We start from the raw sequence: 20,937 nt of genomic DNA, 5'->3' as shown, positions 1-20,937 counted from the left end.
TAGCTGTAAGGTACCGACTTTAAATGATGATTATGGTTACGAAGCAGCAATGCATTTGAGTGAAATCACACTAAGTGGGCCCATGGAGTTTAGGGCAGTTATCGAGGAGAATTATTCGTTTGGACGAAAAGTGAAAGGTCAAGACATGAACTATGTTGTTGTTTACTTGGACTGGAACTGTGTTGTTGGTTACTTAGATTGATCCGGAAGCTGATATAGCATCAATGGCTCCATGCTCGAGGTTTTAATATTATTAGAAGGATAGTTTTGCTTTCCATTAATTAATTTGGAAGCATTTTATTTTAGGGAGGATTTTGGTTCGGATAGAGACGAGGAGGACGTGGGAGCCGAAAGATAGACAGGTGGCAATGGATAAGTTGAACAAGTATCAAACGAAAGCAAATTAAGGGCAAAAGAGGTTGGGGTGTAGGATTATGGTGATATCGAGTCTAATGATGATGAGAGCCCTTTGCCCAGTGCTAAGAAAAATTGTTGCTGGAATACATTGATTTTTTTTTTGAGAAATATCAAGGGATATTAATATAGGGATCATATTTGTAAAAATTAAAACTTTGTCTGTATATTGTTGTTTTTCAATTAACACAAGGGCTATAGAACTCCACAATTTAGCATACCCTCACGCAGTCATTTAACTAGACCAAATCCTTCTTAAGGAGAAGGTCTATCAGCGTTCCTATGATAAACCAAAAACGTCTCGGATGACTATAATCACATCTTGCATATTGTCAATCATCATAACAGTTTTATCACAAAATGTTTTAATGACCAAAAGAGATGTTTCTATATGAATGTCAAGTTGTTTAAAAATCAAACTGTTTATGATGCTGTCATGGAAGATATTACTTGTATGCTTAATTGCACAAGAGTTTCCTTGAATATATTTGCTGTTGGTAAAGGAGTTGTCATCGGAAATCTTACTTTTAAGAAAAATGGTTATACTTTTGATTGTACAAAACAGTGTAAATAGGGGAAAGCAATCCCTCAAGATATGAAAAATATTGAAATTGTGCATTCTAAAACATTTTTCATATTTTTGGTTGAAAAAGATGCAATCTTTTCTTGTTGGTCACTGGAAAAATTCTACAACTGTTAAAATTATGCATGAAAAATGGTTATAGAATTTTTCCATGCACAATTTCAACATTTTCCATATGTTTGGGGATTGCTTTTCCCACTTTAGAGTGTTTTGTACAATCAATAGTATGATCATCTTCCATAAAACTAAGATATCCAATAACAACTCATTTACCAGCAACAAATATATTCAAGGAAGCTCTCATACAATTGAACATACAAGCAATATCTTCAATGACAACATCTGAAATGGTTTGCTTTCTAAACAACTTGATATTCATATAGAAAATATCTTTTTTGGTCATTGAAACATTTTGTGATAAAATCATTATGACAATTGACACTATGCAAGATCGGCTATTAACCACCCTAACAAACAAAAAACTAACACCAAATCATCATCATCATCAACAACTTGGACTCAAACGATAACTAGAAGCAGTAAATATACATATCTATTAACAAATAGTCTTTTTGCATTATTGCATCATTCCTATGTACCTTTTCTTCTTATGTTGTTTAAAACAGCAGTCTTCCCTTCAAATAAATCAAACAAATGATTCTCCTAATCATCAGGATTGTACCTTAAGTATTTTCCAGCATGTCTTCCACTCTCGAAATTTACTTCCATGTCTTCCTACAAATGCATGATATTTAGGAAGAACTTTCTCAGATATTGATATTCAAAGTTCTTCACGAAGTTGATCATCTGGTACCTTCCAAAGTGACTACCCTTTAAATTTCTTCAAAACACACATTAAAGTTCTTGAATTTTTCTTTTAAAATCAGCTTCAATGTGTTACTTGACCCAACACCACCAATTCCGTGTCTTTCATACACAACAACGCCTTCTCCATGACAAATTTGCCCTCAGTGTTTACAGATCCATCTGTCCCCGAAAGCTCAGAGTTTTTTTTAACTTTTGAACAATGTAGTTAGAATGTTGTTCATCAAAAATATGTATCCAGGTTTAAAGTTTTGATTTTTCATCGAGGTTTGATTCTAAACAAAGTGATTAGAGAAAGCAAACAGCAAGAAATAGGGGAGAGAGTATCACCGCTGTGGATATCATCAGCTTCCTTACAGCACGGATCATGTTCTTGAATGTTTGGTAAAAGGGTGTTTAACGAATCTCTATAATCAACCAGATACCAGTAACTTGATGTAATTCATGACATACGGTGTAACAGGATGAATCTCGCCGCTTGTAAAGCCCTTTTGGAATTTTCACCTTTGACGGCATTCTCGAACTCCATGAATGTTCCGATGGCAGCTTCACTTAATCCGGTTAAAACCACCTTGACCTCGTTGCCAAGACTCTGTCTTGCCCTTCTATTGTCGTCATCACCGGTAGTGGATTTATTGATAACGAAATTATTAGGTTGTGCGTGTATTGGTTGATAAATTAGGTTGGTAAATTAGGGTTCTAACGGAGAAGAAGGTGGAAGGACTGTGTGTAGATCGATGGTCGACGGTGATGGTAGAATCATGAAAATGGAGAATTGATTATCTCCACCGGCAGCGTAGATATTTTTATGAAGAAAATGGTAGTCGGCCGGTCGGAATAGGTTATAAGGTAAGGGTTTTATTTATATGATGATTTGAGGGTGAAATGGAATCACTTGTCAGTGAATATTTTTTTCAAACCTCTGTTGCAGTGACCAGTGAGAGAAGGATTAGAAAAGTGATCAAACCAAAGTTTTTGAGTAAACTATACCAGGGATAATTTGTACGTTTGATCCTTAGTATTTTTTTTAACTTGGTTCCTTAAATTTTATTTTGTTGCGTATTTCATTCCTATCAGACATAAAAAGACTCTTTCACCCTTATTTATTTTATTTTTAACATTTTTATAATTTATTTTTGTTATTATAACCTTTTTATAAACTAGATAAGGCCCACCACTAATAAATTTTAATCATTTATACTCATACAACCAAACAGTCATCATCATCGTCTCCGATAGCCACCACTGCCACCACATCTCCACCAGCCACCATGACTACCTGAATAGCTTCTAACCATGGTGTTTGTTTCTACAATTTACAGAGGATGAACCGAATGAAAATCAAACTAAAACAAAACCAAAACCAAATCAAAATTAAACCTGTTACATATAATCAAAACTTAACAAAACAAAAACCTAAACCTAAATGCTAAAACCTGATGAAAATCTCGATTTCAAAATCAAAATCAAAGATGAAAACAAAAACCTACTGAAAATCCAGATTCCAAAAGAAATGTCAAAACACTAATATATAAACGATTTCAATATCTCGATTCCAAAATCAAAACCAAAGACAAAAATTAAAATCAAACATGAGGAATTGATCAACGATTTATGAGACCCAAATAAAAATCAAGCGCGGGGCGGTGGTGACACAAATATCTAGAACACAACGGTTTTTGAAACGAACAAACATTTCTTGAACACACCGATTTTGGAAGCGATTTTTGGTGGCCATGACAGGGTATCTGAATCGATTTCCGAATAACATTTGAATAATCAAGGGAATGTAGCAATGGTGGTGCGGCTCCAATAAACGATGTTTTACGAAAGTTGTTGTATGCCGATGAACGTTGTTATAGTCGTGGCGATTTTTCCTGATGACGATGTTTTGGTGGTGGTGGTAACCGAAAAGGAGATGTAGTTGAGAGGAAACAATAAGGGGGTAGTGGGCAATGAGAGCAACATGAAAGAGGGAGGGGGGGGGGGGGGGGGGGGGGGGGGAGGTGGACAAATATCTGCACGTTCTAGGGTCTGAGCACCTTATTTGTCCTTTTTTTTATAAATAATAACAAAAATAATATGTTAATTAAAATTAATAAATAAGGGTAATATAGTCATATCACTACTAGAAATAAGAGTTTTAGAGATGGACGAATCCGTTGCAAATCCGTCGCTAAAGATAATTTGCGACGGATCAACCACAAATTTACTCCATAGCAAATTAAGGGGTGGCTAATGACTTAGCAAGGGATTTAGCGACGGCTTAGTTTTCTCTTGCGACGACCTTAGCGACAGAATATCCGTTGCAAAATGACACTTAATACTATTATTTCAGACCTTAGCGACAAAACCTAATAACAATATTCCGTCGCTAATCCTTTGCTAGCATCTATATCTGGTTTTTTAATTTGTCGCTAATCCCTCTCAAACTTTAGATATGATTTTTTTCGTTCCGTATCTGTTGCAAATTTAAGATGTGATTTTTTTTTCTCCGTAGCTAATCCCTTGCAAATATATAATATCATATTTTTGTTTGTTTTGAATATAAAACAAAATAATACCAAAAAAATCAAATAATTATATAATCCCAAAACAAATATTAACATTTAAATACCAAAAACATCCAATAATTATGCAATCTAAAACAAAACTTTAACAATAAAATACCAAAAGAATCTAACAATCAAAGTTTACCAAAACATCCATAAACATCAAATATCAAAGTTTAACATTGATTGATATTTGATTTCAAAGTAATGTACCATAATTCTAAATTTCCTCTCCTATTTTGCATTTCCGCATACACCTTCGTTGCTTGATATCTTGCATCCAAAAGAAGGATAATAATGGAATTGGATTCCAATTCCCATTTAATCCTGCGGAATTAGGAGAACCAATTTCGACTTAGTTTTTCCTGCAATGGAAGGAGACTTGGTTGTTTGATGTCTTCTTGTTTTTTGCTAGATTCAGGGTCTTTGATGGAAGCAATGCTTTTCTGTTGATGAAAAGGACATTAGTGTCTACTCATTTGAAACCAAATGTAGGACTGGAATGGAATTAAATTTCAATTCCAACTAAAAAGCAAATGATAATAAACATCAAACTGGTCTTAACATGGGCCCTTCTCTGATTTCATGCAACTGCCTTTATCAGCACAAATGCAGTTGACATCAACTAAAATTTTGAGTTACAAATACACCCAACATGTGGTTAGACGGAATGGAATGGACAAACGAAGGGAATAAAAAAAGGTAAACGGAATGAATCTTTAATGTACTCACTTGTCCTAGTTGGCAGCAGATATATTGAATTTTAGACAATGTCTAACCACATAAAAAAGATAAAATAATCAATAAAAAAAGATTTTCCCATAATTTGAAGATAAACATTGAAGAGCAGTCAAATCTTGGTAACACATAGAGAATTCACTATATATATATATATATATATATATATATATATATATATATATATATATATATATATATTGAGGTAAATGGCTAATAACTACATAAAGAAGGATTATTAGGCTTCATGTGTTCATACTCATTTTTCAATTAGAGAGAAAAAGAGAAATACCCTTTTCATGTTTAATTTCTGAAATACAGATCTTCTAAAAGATTCATACCTACTCATTTGTTCCTTAGTGAACTGTGATAATATTGACCTGGAACATGTATATAAAAACTTATATTATTATTTCTGATGTTAAAAGTGACTTTGAAGGACATATATGTAAACTTACTGCATTTTGGCCATTTTGTCGGGGTCTCTTGTAGATGGGAATTTTCCAAGTTAAACATCCATGTTTTCCTCTTCTTACTCATCGTCATCTTCTTTGTTCTTTTGATTGGTTGGGATGGCTGCTGAAGTTGAGGTGAACCCGACTCTTGATTTTGGTTTGTTTAAAGGATGAATACTGTTTTCCAAATCATCTCTTTGGGAGTTGATATTTGGTTTTGATGATAGAGTTTGAGCCACAATCTCATCATGAGTGTCAGGGGAATCAGCCAGGGATTCATCTAATTCCTCAAATGCTACTTCAAAAGGATCTTTTGATTGCTTCATGAAACCTTGTAGAACAACTGTTACAAATGGTATCCTTCAAGATTTAGCGACTGAGTTGCTTTTGTAACCATTGAATGACACTATGCTTGAGAAAACAAATGAAATTTGAAAAATCTTGAATAAAGAGGTGCTTTCCGTGTTTAATTTTAGCATTAAAACAACAATGTAAGAAAAAATTTAGGCAAAAACATTTTGTTTTTGCAATCAGAGATGTGTCTGTAATACTAACAGTCAAGATTCGTAGCTGCAAAATCATTTTAGTTAGATTTAAGTAATGTGAAAGTACTGACCAAATATATAACCGATAACTCCTTGCTTTTGTTCCCTATCGAAAACGATGAAACCTACAATGACGATTGATAAAGTTTCCACCAGCTCTCTTTATCCTCACTCGCGACCCAAAATCCAAAAACCTAAAATATGCATTGACAATTAAGTGTGATCAAACTATGTATAAAAGTACATATGCATGTAAAAAGAATTTTTATTCATCATCATGATAATCAAGAAAAAAAACTCACTACAATTGGAAGAAAAGAGAGAAATCAATCTCAATCATAGATACAGACAACTAGTCACAAAAGATGATGCCAAATCCAAATCCAAATCACAAACTCGATGTAACTGAACAAACAAACTCGGAAATAGCAAATCAAAATTCTACCTCACTCTGTACATAAGAGTATCATAATTCATCAGCAACACCACAAACTCACGATGAGCGAAAACTAGAAGAGAAAGCCCTTCTAGCTCTGGCAGCAACTAGGGATGCCAACAAATCAGGAATAACAAAACTGAAAATCGAATGGAATGTTTATAAGAAACGAAGTTACAAAATTACAATCCTTGATGACACAAGCAAATATCTAATCGTATAAAGTGTTAGGCTATATAACACTATTATTTTAATCAATAGAATTAAGACTTCAATTGACAGGGGATAGACTTTTACTCTTTCAGGGAGTGACACCTTCTTCTGTGACACCTAAATTATATTCATAGCAATTTCATCCAAAATTACATCAAATTTATTCAAATTTCATCAATTGTAACATCAATTCACAGCTAGTACTATCATCTAACACATATAACACATAACAACGGCCTAAAATTATGCAATTCATCCACAAAAGTTCAAATTTACCTCAAAGTTAATCGGATTCATAAGAATAAGTGCTTGAATGACCACCATAGTTTTCTAGCAACCAACAAATCAAAAGGCGTTGGCAGGAAACCACGAGTCAACGAGGAAATGAAACAGACCAAGAGGAAAGCCACGCGGATGTTCTTCGGCGTTGCTTCAAGTAAACTTCTGTGAGAGGCGATACAAGTAAGAGAGGCGATGCAGGTGGACAGTGGTGGAGGTGATTTCCATGGCGGAGGATGGAATTGAGTCAATTCGTTGCGATTTAGGGCTTTAGGAGGAAATTGTGTTTAGGGCTTTCAGACGGAATGAAATTAAAATGAGTGAACGTAAAAGAAAAGAGAGCGGAATGAGAAAAAAAGAAGTGTGGGCCTTTCAGCGATCGATTGGCGAGGCCCAATAAAAAAAACTCATGTTTTTAAGAAACTGTTCCCTAGCTAAAAATTTTTAACTTGCGACAGATTAGCAAGGGATTTCTTTTTGTCGAAAAAGTTAGATCAATCCGTCGCTAAGCCCTCGATAACCCATCACTGAATTTCTAAAACTAATCGAGTTGAAGGATTTTGTGAAATCTGTAGTTGATCCCTCGGAAAACATACGCTAATTAGCTACAGAAGGATTCTGTTGCTAATTCCGTCGCAGAAGGTTTGGTTTCTAGTAGTGTATTAGGTGCAACAACCCAAATTCTATGTGTTAGTGAAACTAGTCTTCCGTTATATATAATTAAGCTTTACGTGCGTTTGTGGTGGGAGATTAGACGTGATAAGTATATAATAAAATAAACGAAAGCACGTTAATTAGCGTTTTAAGAATTTTAATAGAGATTAAATTTATTTATAAGATTTAAATAATATTTAAAAGGTATTAAAGGTATTTAAGTTATATAGAATTTAGCTAACAAATTGAATTAAGGGAATATTAACAAGTTAAGGGGCTCAAAAAGATAATTTTGGAAACTAAAATTCAAATGAAAGAGTGAATAGGGGTAAAACGTTATAAGGCTTAAAATGACTGAGACCAAAATGGTAAATGTGTAAGGAAATAACTCCTCATACGTTAGTAACCTACAATGTGTCGTTCCCGTGCTCCCTTCGTCCGTTTCTTCCTATTGTTTCCTTCCTCCTTAACCGACAGTTACTTCCCACTCTCTAACCCTACTTAAGATTGTTGAAGCCTTTATATGTGGTTTGTTCTTACAACAAGAGGGTGTTGGGCAGAGGCCGAGAGAGACACAACGTGAGTGAAGTGAGGCTGAGTGATTTCCTGCGAGTATCTAATCTTCGGCGAGGTGATCCTATTTCTCGCCGACTTACTCTTGCAAACAGATCATCATTACGTGCCCTGCTACTGTACGAATGATTAACCTGATAAGCTTTCTCCTCTACTCTTATGTAATTGAGTCCCAAAAAGCCTTCATGTGTTCGTGACTACCTTCAAGTTGTTCCTTTCTTTCTGTTGGTGATCTTAAACCCTAACCCTCGACCGAGACATCGATTACATGTTTATGGTGTCCTTCTGTTCTTTCTAGAAAACCCAAGAATATACATAAGTGAATTCCAAGTGTTATATGTTGCCCGATGATGATTGTATGACTACTTGTGTCTGGTCCTATATTACCCTTTTCTTGTTTCCCGTTTAAACCAGAAGTATTGGAAGTGTAGTCTCCCTTTTTCCTCTTTTTATTTCAGTTGTTGTCATAGTCCCATTTATTCAAAGTCTTACAGACATAAACCCGGTGAGTCATGAGCCCATACAGCTCCAAGATGGGCCAATATCCTATGCAGTTGATAGAGAGCCTTTCTCTCATTGGTCGTTGTCTTTCGTCTTCCCCACCACGAAAATGTCGGACCACGATCGGCCGGGGTTGTATGCACGGACAACGCTCGTGGCCACGTAGACCATGAGCCTCTTCGTCGTTGGTATATATATATATATATATATATATATATATATATATATATATATATATATATATATATTTCTGTATGGTCAATTCCGTCTCTTTTCTTCTTTGTCTTTACAATGTGTCTTTTTATGTCATTATCTGTATTGTTGGTGGAAAAGTGTTGTTTCTATCTTTGCTTCACCGTTTTCTGACCCAATCACATTCCGATTTGTGTTATTCTTCTTCACCTTTTTGTATCTCTGTTTATATCTGCCGCCTTCTTCGATTTGTTGCTTTCACTTTCTTCTTTTAATCCCAAGTATTATTTATCCATTGTTTTTTTTGTGTGTGTTTGTTTGTTAATGTCTTCAGATTATTTCGTTTGGGTTTTTCGGTATGTCTGACCGTTGTAAGCGGGGGTTTGCTGTTGTTGGCTCTTCTTCTGTCGAGCTTGATGTTGGCTCCTATTCTGTCGGGCCTATTGGGTCTGTGGTTAGGCGTCATCGGAAGTCTCAACGAATGCAATTTGTCACTCTTCTTCTGGAGTATCTTGACTGTGGTGATTGTGATTGCGTTTGCAAATTTTGTGGTGTCTATTTCTGGTTTGTTGATGTGTGTGGAATGTACTAGTTTTAATCCTACTAACTTAAACATAAAGACAAACACACAAAAGGCAGTGTACCTATTGATTAACAGTTTAGTTCAGGTAAGTAGGGTATCGAACACAGGGAACGGTAAACAATTAAAATAAATGTTAATATTATCTAAATAAAAACAAATAATAGAAAAGGGGGTTTCTATAGTTTTGCAAGACTAGATACTTAGTAATCAAATAACACTCAAACAAAAGATAATTAATTAACAACTAAGGTAACAAAAGACAATAAGATAAAGAGACTTATGTTCAGATTCGATTCACTTATTCCTATGGTTGATTTCGTGGCAAGTGCAATGGTTACTGATTTCTAATGTGATTTGGTTCATGGTCACTATTATTAATCCTTTAACAAACAAGTTACTTCAAACAGTGATCAAGTGATTAAACTAACAAGTTTCCTAGTGTTCAGGTCGAATCATGTAAGACTTGTAATATTAGTTAACTAAATTTGTCAATTCAATCAACTCATATGTGGTTGTTCATCACACATGCTCAAACATCAACTTACTTATTTTCTAGTTAACTCTAGGTTCATGTTAACTAAATTGCGTGTACGGCAAGTCAGCGTCAAGAATCACGAAACTTCTATTTAACTCGTCGAGTCGGAGTCCCAACTCGTCAAGTTCTCTTGGAATCAACATTTTCTCAAAACATGAAACTTGTCCGAAACCGTGTCTAGTTTTCAAAACATTTTGAATCTCGTCAATCGGAGTTACGGTTCATGAGATATGGCAAAACAATGACGAGGGGTCAAGCTGTCCAGCAACATCCTTATTTCTTCAAAATCCAATCTCCAAGCTTCCAATTGCTAAATCCGCTTCCTTTTCCATCCGAGCATGTCATTGTTGTTGAAAAAATGAAATTCTAAACTAATTAAGCACCTTTTGTTCATTAAATGAGATAAAAAACAACATAAAGTATTAAGATAATGCATGAATTTTATAACTAAATATGCCCATATCAAAATACCCCATACTTGACTTTTGCTTGCCCCCAAATAAAACTGAATTTTAGCACACTAGTACAATATAAGACAATATCAATCGAACCCATCCATTATGCCAAGACCACTGTGCATGCATTTGTGTCTAAAATTTTTCCTAAGGACCCCCCTAATTCTAAATACTAACAATCCTCATAAACACTCGCCCACTTCTTTTGAACAACACTCATTTTATGCATCCCTCCAAATCCATCTCCAGAAAGCTTTCTTAACCTCAATGAATATTTGGTTAAACCCCCAAGCATATATATCGTAAAAAAACTGGAAAAGAAAAATACAATAAAAATAAATAACTTGATAACTTTTTGGCTTGAATCTTCAATAATTTGAAGCTTTCTTCATATATATCTTCTTTGTCTTCATAGCTTTGTAGATTTTTTCAAACATTTCATCACTCTTTTTTTTTCTTTTTCAACTTTTTTTTTGTTTTTTTAACTCTTTTTTAACCTTTTTTTTTCAATGCATTTTTTCCACTCAAAACTAAAAACCTAAAAAAACATATGCTTAAGCAAGAGAATTTAACATCATCCTTTATTGGTTAAAGGCATTAGTCTAATGTGCAATGACTACATAAGCTCTCCTGGATACATTTTAAGTACACGATGTTAAACATATTGTGATCCTCAAACTAAGCGAGGTTGTGTTTTTGTCCCATGATTTCACTAGAATAAAGGGGGCCATACATACATTATAACGTATATTGGCTCAACTAAACATTTAGGTCCTCATAGAATCATCAAACACAATACTAGCCTAATTGCTTTTACCAAAATTTTCTAAATTAACCCTAGCAATTTTTATGCAAAATTTTTAAAATTAAACCTAGGATTCTAATTTGACTAATGTAACCAACCCTTACCCCACACTTAATTCATGCAATGTGCCCATTTCTTGTTATGCATGATAAAGAATATAAAAGTAAATAGGGAATTGGAACAAACTCCCTTGGGATAGAAGTTGCGAGGTTGATATTCTTATGGTTAAGCTCCATATTTAGTTGACTTTGGCATGGGAACAACTCATCCACGCCTTGGGTGTCAAACGTCTCGTGTGGTTGACAACTCTAAATATACTGGAAAAAATCTCTTGGAAAACTTCAAAAATGGACTTAAAAAATATAGCCAATGCCTGCCTTGAATGGAGTCAAATCAAAAACTTGAATGGAAATTGACTAAGCAACTCGCTGAGTTGTAAGTGAAGACTCGTCGAGTTTGATCGTGACTCGGGCAGAAAATGTGAATTTTCTTTTGGACTCGTCGAGCTGTAAGAGAGCACTCGACGAGTTTTTGTCGCTGATCGTGCAAATTCTTCTTTCTGCTTCAATTATGATTTTGTGGTCAAAGAGGGTATTAAGGTAATACATCCAGTTATATTCTTTAGTGACGAGACTCCTTTTTAACCATTATAAACACCAGACTCAAAGTATCACTCAAATCTTCAATTTTTCTCGTTAACGACTCGACCCCTCACTTTAATCCCCTCACGCTTTAATTATTAGATTAATTCTCACCCTAACTTCTGCAAAGATCAAAAACAAAAACCAAATAATAAAAAGGAAAATCAAACTCTAATGATGGGTTGCCTCCCGCAATCGTTTCTTTTTGTGCGAGTCTTTAGCTAAACTCTTTACTTAATAAACTTCTAATAAAGTCAATGTCAATCCACCCGTTGCATTGAATATGTTTTGTGGACCAATTTGTAAAATTTTGTTAACTTAATAAACTTCTAATAAAGTCAATGTCAATCCACCCGTTGCATTAAATATGTTTTGTGGACCAATTTCTAAAATTTTGTGCTTTGCTTCTAAAATTGGCCAAACGAGCTTGAATATATAAAACCCAAGAATCTTGATAAGGGTTGGAACCGGTTAGATACTAATCAGAAATGGATCGCGCTTCAGAACTTTCTCCAGAGTTGGAGTCATCACCCCATGCTTCGAAACACAATATGGGAAAATAGGGGCCACGTCGTGGTAATGGTCAAACCACGACTTGGTTCCTGCAACTCAGCTTGTTCTTGTTCTTCATCTGACCCTTCTACTAGCAATCTTTCCAGCTCCTCCAAATCTCTTTCTGGATTAAATTCTTCATCTTGTAAATTTTGCTCTTGTAACTCAGATTGATCTTGTGTGTTAGGCAAATTTTATCTAACCATCTTCCAAATTTCCTTAAATCTTCATCTGAGTCATACTCCTCATCTTCTTGCTCAAATTCCTGTACTACTTCCTCAAGAAAATCATCAAAAGCATCGAGATTTGGAAAAATATATAATAAAACGATAATAAAACTTAAAACACAAAACGTGTAACTTTATATGAGATAAATCTCACACAAAGGATCGATAACACTAGCAAATAAAATTAATTATTTAGAACCGTTCCCCGGCAACGGCGCCAAAAAGTTGATGTGTGTGGAATGTACTAGTTTTAATCCTACCAACTTAAACATAAAGACAAACACACAAAAGGCAGTGTACCTATCGATTAGTAGTTTAGTTCAGGTAAGTAGGGTATCAAGCACAGGGAACGGTACAAATTAAAATAAATGCTAATATTATCTAAATAAAACAAGTAATAGAAAGGGGGTTTCTCTACTTCTGCAAGACTAGAAACTTAGTAATCAAATAAGGCTCAAACAAAAGACAATTAACAACTAATTGAACAAAAGACAACTAGATTCAATAAGATAAAGAGACTTCTGTTCATATTCGATTCACTTATTCCTATAGTTGATTTCGTGGCAAGTGCAATGGATTAATATATCAATGGTTACCGATTTCTAATGTGATTACGTTCATGTTCACTATTACTAATCCTTTAGCAAACAAGTTAATTCAAACAATGATCAAGTGATTAAACTAACAAGTTTCATAATGTTCAGTTCGAATCAAGTAAGACTTGTAATATTAGTTAACTAAATTTGTCAATTCAGTCAACTCATATGTGGTTGTTCATCACACATGCTTAAAATCAACTTACTTATTTTCTAGTTAACCCTAGGTTCATGTTCACTAATACTAGGCATACAATCTTGTTTTCACAAAACTATATGATTCAAGCAATTAAGAAGATGTTCATACAACTCAATAAACTTGATTATTAACAGAAAATAATTATCATTAACATGCAAGTATCTTTTAACAAGCTTAGCAAGATAAATAACCAAATCAAATTAACCCGAACCACTCAATCAAAACATATTCATAATATCATATAGTCTAAACAAAAGTATGAAGCTCTTAGCTCATAACTACAACAAATAACATCCTAAAATTGAAATCTAATGATTCAAACATGGTTCACACAAAGTATTAAGATAAAAGTAATGTTTGTTTGCCTTTAATCTCTTCAAAATTGACTTCTAGGTTGAATTCTCAAAAACCACAGCTCTAAGAACCCTTTTGGCCTCCAAAAATCGTCCAAAGCCTCCAACATTAGTTAGGGTTCCGAATGATAAAGTTCTATATATAAATTCTAAAAAACAGTGCAACTCAATGAGTTTTTGGGAAAAACTCGTCGAGATTTTCATTTAAATCGCGTGTACGGCAAGTTAGCGTTAAGAATCGCGGAACTTCTATTCAAGTGGTCGAGTTGGAGTCCCAACTCGTCAAGTTCCCTTGGAATCAACATTTTCTCAAAACATTAAACTCGTCTGAAATTGTGTGTAGTTTTCAAAACATTTTGAATCTCGTCAATCAGAGTTACGATTCATGAGATATGGCCAAAACACTGACGAATGGTCAAGCTGTCCAGCAACATCCTTCTTTCTTCAAAATCCAATCTTGAAACTTCCGATTGCTAAATCCGCTTCCTTTTCCATCCGAGCATGTCCTTGTTGCTGAAAAATGAAATTCTAAACTAATTAAGCACCTTTTGTTCTTTAAAATGAGATAAAAACAACATAAAGTATTAAGATAATGCATGAATTTTATAACTAAATATGCCCATATCATTTGTTGAAGGGGTTTTGAAGTTATCCACTCCTCATCGTCCGAGGTATAATCATTGTTGCAAGGGTGGGAATGTTATCCTTCCTTATCCTCCTAGATTACCTCTTGAATTTTATGGACTTATCGATAATGTTCGTTTTTTAAGGTACAATAGGGCTTATAACAATATGTTTTTGATGACATCCTTTGGAGCAAATATGGATAAGGAGCTGAATGATAGTTGTGGTCCGTATGTGTTCAAGGTTTCTGGTCAGATTAGTCATAAGATTGGGTCGCTTTGTCCTGATAGTCTGAAGGGTCTAAGGTTTCTTCAATTGTATTTATTTGATACCGAGAACGAGATTGTTAATAGGTTTAGGGCGTTTGACAGTCCCATAAAAAGGGATTTGGATGTGGGTATAGTTAAGTTTCTGGTTGAGTTTTTGAGGGCCAACAATGAATATGTGCGAACGTTCAAAACCGCAAAGCAACTTTCTGATGAGATGAATGTAGAATCTTATGCCGTTTGTTTGATAATGTTCCTATAACATCCTCTCTGGTACGTATCACAATATTGTCCACTTTGGGCTCCTGACACGAAAACTTCGCAGGGGGTTACCCATCCCTATATTGCTCTCGTCTGGGCACACGTAACTGCAGAGCTCTCGTGGGATCTGTTGCCCATACGACTTTAAAACGTGTATTGACAAGGAAGGTGTCCACACCCCTTATAAGGAAATGTTTCGTTCTGCTTCCAAGCCGATGTGGGATTAGATGTACACCACCTTCACCCCCCTAATATAGGGTTCGACGTCCCTGTTGAACACATTGACCCGTGCCCCAGTTGTGATACCATTTGTAACATCCCTCTCTGGCACGTATCACAGTATTGTCCGCTTTGGGCTCCCGACACGAAAACTTCCTAGGGGGTTACCCATCCCTGGATTGTTCTCGTCCGGGCACGCTTAACTACAAAGTTCTCATGGGATCTGCTGCCTTCACGGCTTTAAAACGCATTGTGACAAGGAAGGCATCCACACCCCTTATAAGGAAATGTTTTGTTCTCATTCCAAGTCGATGTGGGATTATGTGTACCCCACAACATCGGGAATCGTTCTCCGAGTTATAACGGAGAAGTTATGACCTGTCGAAGTTTTGCGGCAAAATCAGTACGACATCGGGAATCGTATAAAATGAGTTTGTGATAAAAAAAACTTTTTAGCCTTAGCGATTCAAACAAAAGTCGTAGTATACGTTGAACCGAGGGCGTGCATAAAAAGAACGTCCAAATCTGACTTTATATGAGAAAGTTATGATTTTTCTAAGATTTGGCATAACAGTATGCAGTCTGGAATTCGAATTTTAGATCGACCGATTTTTAGCCGACACAATCTAAACGAGAATCAAAGATGTCGTTAATAAGAGCTCAACGATAAAAGACAAACGAAACGAACGTCAGATGAAAAAGTTATGAATTTTTAACGGACCTTACCTGTCTAGGCCTATTAAAATATAACTTTATAAATAAATTCAAAACTAGTCGACAGAGTCTAAACGAAAGTTGTAGAATATGTCGCCTCCTACATGTGGATATAAAGAATGTCGAAAACAAAGCTCGTATGCGAAAGTTATGGAATTTAGAAGTCTGGAATGAGTTGTTGCGAAGAGGGTGACGTGGCCAAATCTCGACCCTTGCTTGCTCCCTACGATCTTCACTTCAGATCGCAACACATGCCCCCTTGTACGCGCAGCGTAGCCCTCGATGCAATGCATCGTACTGGGAACGTGCGGCGTATCTCCGAGGAACGCCCAACATAAGGCCGAAGCTCAGCCTATAAATAACATGCGAGGGCACCCCATTTTCCTCACACTTAACCCTTCTCTCTCTCTCTCTCTCTAACTTCTCTCTAAACCTCACCCAATCCTTAGCAACTTCCAAGTGTTAGAGGCGAGTTTCGGGCGCCAGAAGGCTTCGAGAAGAAGAGCTTTTCGGCTCGGAAGTTCTGCCCCCGCAAAGCCCAGTTCCTAGCCAAACCCCTCTGTAAGTGAGATATGATTACCCTAGTTTAAGTATAGCTTATGTTTAAGTTCAATATTGTTATTTTGAACTTATAAACAATATATATATATATATATATATATATATATATATTATAAAATATAATATACAAAGTGTTATTATAATATGTTTTAACTACTCGCGGTACGAGGAATCCGGTTTGAAGGGTCGTATGGGTTGTTGGATTTCAGAAGTGCTATAATGCCAAAATGGTCCTGCCCTCCGGTGTTTCCTGTATGCCCCCTGTCTGTACATAGTGGTTCAAAAGTATTGTTTAACACTTACAAAACAATATCGCTCGTAAATAGTCATAATAAATATTAGACTAAAATCTAGTCGTAATAATACTAGGTTCCGTCGAAGGAAAAGACGATTATTAGAAGTGAAGTGTTGTTCGAGTTTCGAGTCATCACTTTAACAAGTGAGTTCATAGTTACTTTCATCTTACACACACACACACACACACATATATATATATATATATATATATATATATATATATATATATATATATATATATATATATATATGAAGTATTTAATATAAATTACATGCTATGTGTGCATATTATCTGTGTTCTTGATATCTATGTTGGATGAACAAAACATACATGTTTTATTTGATTTAATATGTATACATATTTTATACCTATAATTATGATGAGTAAAGATGGGTAGATTAAAGATGACATGGGATGAGAGATTAAAGATGAGATGAGATGAGATGAATGATGAGAGATGAAAGATGATATAGATGATAAAATGTAAAAGATGATGAGAAGCGATGACCCAAGCGATGGCCCAGTCATTTAGCAGAGTATAGATGACAACCATGAAGTATTCTAGATAATCTAGTGGAACACTAGTAGGCTCGCAACCTGTAGGTGTTGTGAACGATATGTTCATCAGATGTACTCTAAAAATCCATTGACATGTATAATGGGTGGACTCCCTAAAATAATACAAGTCAATAAAAGAGATAAACCCTGGCAGCTATGGACTTAGTTCCTAACAAATAACATCGGCAACTATGGACTTAGTGCCTGTTATACAAACCTTGGCAGCGATAGACTTCATGCCTATTCCTTAGGACAATCCTTAGGAATGAACGAGTGAATGGTAGATGATTCTTAGGGTAGATCCTTCAAAAATAAAGAAGATAATGGGGATGTGTAATTGGGATAATTGTTTGATGATGAAACATAGTAACTTTATTATTGTGGGTTGAAAACCCTATGTACTCACCAGGTTTCCCAACCTAACCCACTTAGTTTATTTGTATCACAGGTGTCGATACGAAGCTACATTACATTGAGAGATTAAGAGGAGATGTAAATCACTAGTGTAGATGAATGTAAGGTCTATTTATGCTTATGTTTTTGTATTGACGATGACATCCCAAAGTTTTAATATAAATAAAATACGTTTCTTCAGAAAATGCTTTATAATATATTTATCATGTTTTCTAGGAACAAATTCCACAATATTATTGTAACATCCCAAAATTCAAGTCCGAAAATTTCATTTTTGAATTAATATGTTTAATAAACATTTTACCAAAACATTGTCGATAAAACAACACCTTACAGAATCAAAATGTTGTGTCTCAAACCATGACATCAAAAGTAATAAAAATCAGAGTACAATCCCTGAAGCTCAATGCGGAAACCATGTGTATATGTGATGCGCTGCTACACCGCCGGCTCCTTCCCCTTCGACGAAGAGGTACCTGAAACCAAACCAAAACTATAAGCATTAAGCTTAGTGAGTTCCCCCATCATACCACATACCATACAATATCGTCAGTATCTTTCAACCGGTAACCTTCCTTGGTATCTTTCAACTGGTAACCTTCATCGGTATCTTTCAACCGGTAACCTTCATCGGTATCTTTCAACCGGTAACCTTCTTTGGTATCTTTCAACCGGTAACCAACATCGGTATCTTGCAACCGGTAACCAACATCGGTATCTTGCAACCGGTAATCAACATCGATATCTTTCAATCGGTAACTGGGGACTATCTCAACCCTATCACTAGCATACAATCAACAAATATAAACATACAGTCAGGCATATACGGGTTCTGACCTACCCTTGGGTCCTACAGACCTCTGTTAGGGAAACTAATCCCTACTATACACATAATGTATCATCCAGATAAATCTCATAACCGACACATAACCAAACCAAGATAATTATCACAAAGACCATTATCTTCTAAATACCCCTTTTTGGTGGGACGACATTGTGGCCTTAGACCTATGAACCACCCCTATGGGAGTTTACGGCCCATGAACCACCCCTATGGGAGTTCACGGCCGTGAACTCCTATCCCTTATATTTCATTGAAGTTTAAGGCCCTTGGTTCAATTCTAGTGATTTATAATGAAGTATGATGCCATTTGGGGGGGTTAAAACCATCATTTGTCATGGTTTGGAGGTGTTTACGGCCTAGGCATGTGCTTGGGCCGTAAACTCCTTTTTACCCCTCAAATCTATGTGTTTAATTGGGTTTAAGGTCCCTAGCTTGTTGGTGGTCAATTCTAGAATTTAATCCAAGGTCATAGGTGTGTTTAAGGGCATTTTTAACACACAAATATGAGTTTACTCCCCATGAAGAGGAGTTTACGGCCCAAGCATGTTCTTGGGCAGTAAACTCATGTTTACTCTTCAAAATGCTAGTTCAAGGTGTTCTAAGTCCGAATATGCATGCCTAAAAATCATATCTAAGCCTTAGGGCAATTTGGAGGGGTTTTGGGGCTTAAAAACCCTAATAATTGGTGTTTACGGTCCAAGAGTGTTCTTGGGCCATAAACACATGATTATGTCCCTATTTTATGTTTTAAACTCGAAATTGCAGGCTAGATAAGTCATACAACGAGTTAGGATAGTTTACCTACTCGTTTGAGGCTCGAAACGGACGATTTTTGGCTCGAAATTGAGTTGTAGAAAGAGGAGGTTTGGGGAGTGTAAAAAGTCTCCAATGGACTCCATTCACCCTTATATAGGGTTTTGAGTCGGGGCTCAGCGGAATTCTACCCAATACTGCCGTTAAACGGGGCTTTTGGTCGCACCCGATTTAGTGGTCGTAATAATAAAAACTAACTTTTTCCAGTTAAATGGAAATCTATGTTATGTGTTTTTATTTCCTTTCATCACGAATTAACGGCCTAATAAATAAATGAAATGTTTATTTAATTGACGACCTCTAATTAACGGAACTTTTACAACTGGAATATTCCGTTAACGGTAACGGGGAAAGGTAACGGAACAACTTGGGTTGTCATATCATCCCCCCGTTAGAGGGAATTTCGTCCCGAAATTCAGGTCTAGGCAAGGAAGTAGGTATGAATGGCCAAGTAGAGGTAAGGGAGTACTTCCTATACGGTTGTCCTCGCATTCCCAAGTGATCTCTGGCCTGTGTTTGTCATTCCAGCAGACCCTCACGTACGGGATGCGGACTCCGTCTCGTGTAGCTGGTGGGTTCCGACTGGTGTATCTACGAAGTTAGGATTCTCAATGAATTCTATCAAGATGAGTGAGGCACGAAGATTGATGTCACGTAATCGCATATCTAGTCTAAGAAGTGGATCGACCGGGTGTGAATCTTGTGGTATATCCGAAGGTAGTGGCGGCCGGAAAAGGGTTGGACCGAGTCTCCATGAGGATTCTCATATGGTCCTTTGCTCTCGAAATGGTAGAGCTTTTTAGTACCAAGAACATAGTGTACTTCTATGGTAAGATCATCATTGGCGTGATCGCCATTCCGAAGTTCCTAACGTTCTCACTCGTACTGTGCGTGTAGTCCTTCAGGTTGGTTCTTAGGAATCTCGAGTGGTCTTTGGTTTTGTGTTTTCTGTCAACTGGCTGATAGAGACTTTCTAGATCGTCGAATGGGTTGCATGACTATGGTTATCGGTTTGCTGTAGAGTGTCTACCTCAAGCTTGTGCAAAAGGAATCTGCACTAACGAAGCTTGAGATGCGGAAACCCTGGAGGTCGGGAATATAAGGTTTCACCGGACGAGTGTTGGACTATCTCGGGAGGTGGTTCTACTATCTCTGCATGAGATAGTATTAGTGAAACACCTAATAGTCTAATGAATCTCTAAGACTGTGGTTTGATCTAGTGCGGAAAGCGCATGTTCCTGCATAACCCTTTGACTAACACCAAGGCTGGTGTCAAGTCTATAACCTCTTCAGGATCTGGGTCATGAGGCTCAACGCGACTACTATCGCACTTTAATCAGGGGTTCTTGGCTGCGAAGGTTATCATGTGGTTCTCGGTATTCTAGTGTTTACTTCGGAAAGTGTGATTCTTCGTCTAACGGACGACGACGATTTCCTCCTTGCGAGAGGGTGGAGGATG

The 20,937-nt window shown here is 36.2% G+C and overlaps 1 protein-coding gene and 1 long non-coding RNA gene across 2 annotated transcripts in view; one reads left to right on the top strand and one right to left on the bottom strand.

The window, feature by feature from the left end:
• Positions 1-1,480: 1,480 nt before the first annotated feature.
• On the bottom strand, positions 1,481-3,778 carry LOC111879298 (uncharacterized). The gene is made up of 2 exons (XR_002846049.2): positions 1,812-3,778; positions 1,481-1,732 (listed from the first exon to the last, which is right to left on the bottom strand). It is a non-coding gene; the product is annotated as an uncharacterized LOC111879298 (long non-coding RNA).
• Positions 3,779-9,022: 5,244 nt separating this feature from the next.
• LOC111879450 (DNA topoisomerase 6 subunit B) overlaps positions 9,023-20,937 on the top strand; it is a 47,161-nt gene continuing 35,246 nt past the window's right edge. The window contains exons 1-2 of the mRNA XM_052767345.1: positions 9,023-9,184; positions 9,295-9,524. Of these exons, the coding sequence (XP_052623305.1) occupies positions 9,023-9,184; positions 9,295-9,524 (392 nt within the window). The remainder of the gene's footprint in view (positions 9,185-9,294; positions 9,525-20,937) is intronic.

Source organism: Lactuca sativa, chromosome 1 (genome assembly GCF_002870075.4).
Source record: "Lactuca sativa cultivar Salinas chromosome 1, Lsat_Salinas_v11, whole genome shotgun sequence".
Classification (NCBI taxonomy): domain Eukaryota; kingdom Viridiplantae; phylum Streptophyta; class Magnoliopsida; order Asterales; family Asteraceae; genus Lactuca; species Lactuca sativa.
Note: the sequence above shows the minus strand (reverse complement) of the source record. Positions and strands in the feature narration are given on the sequence as shown.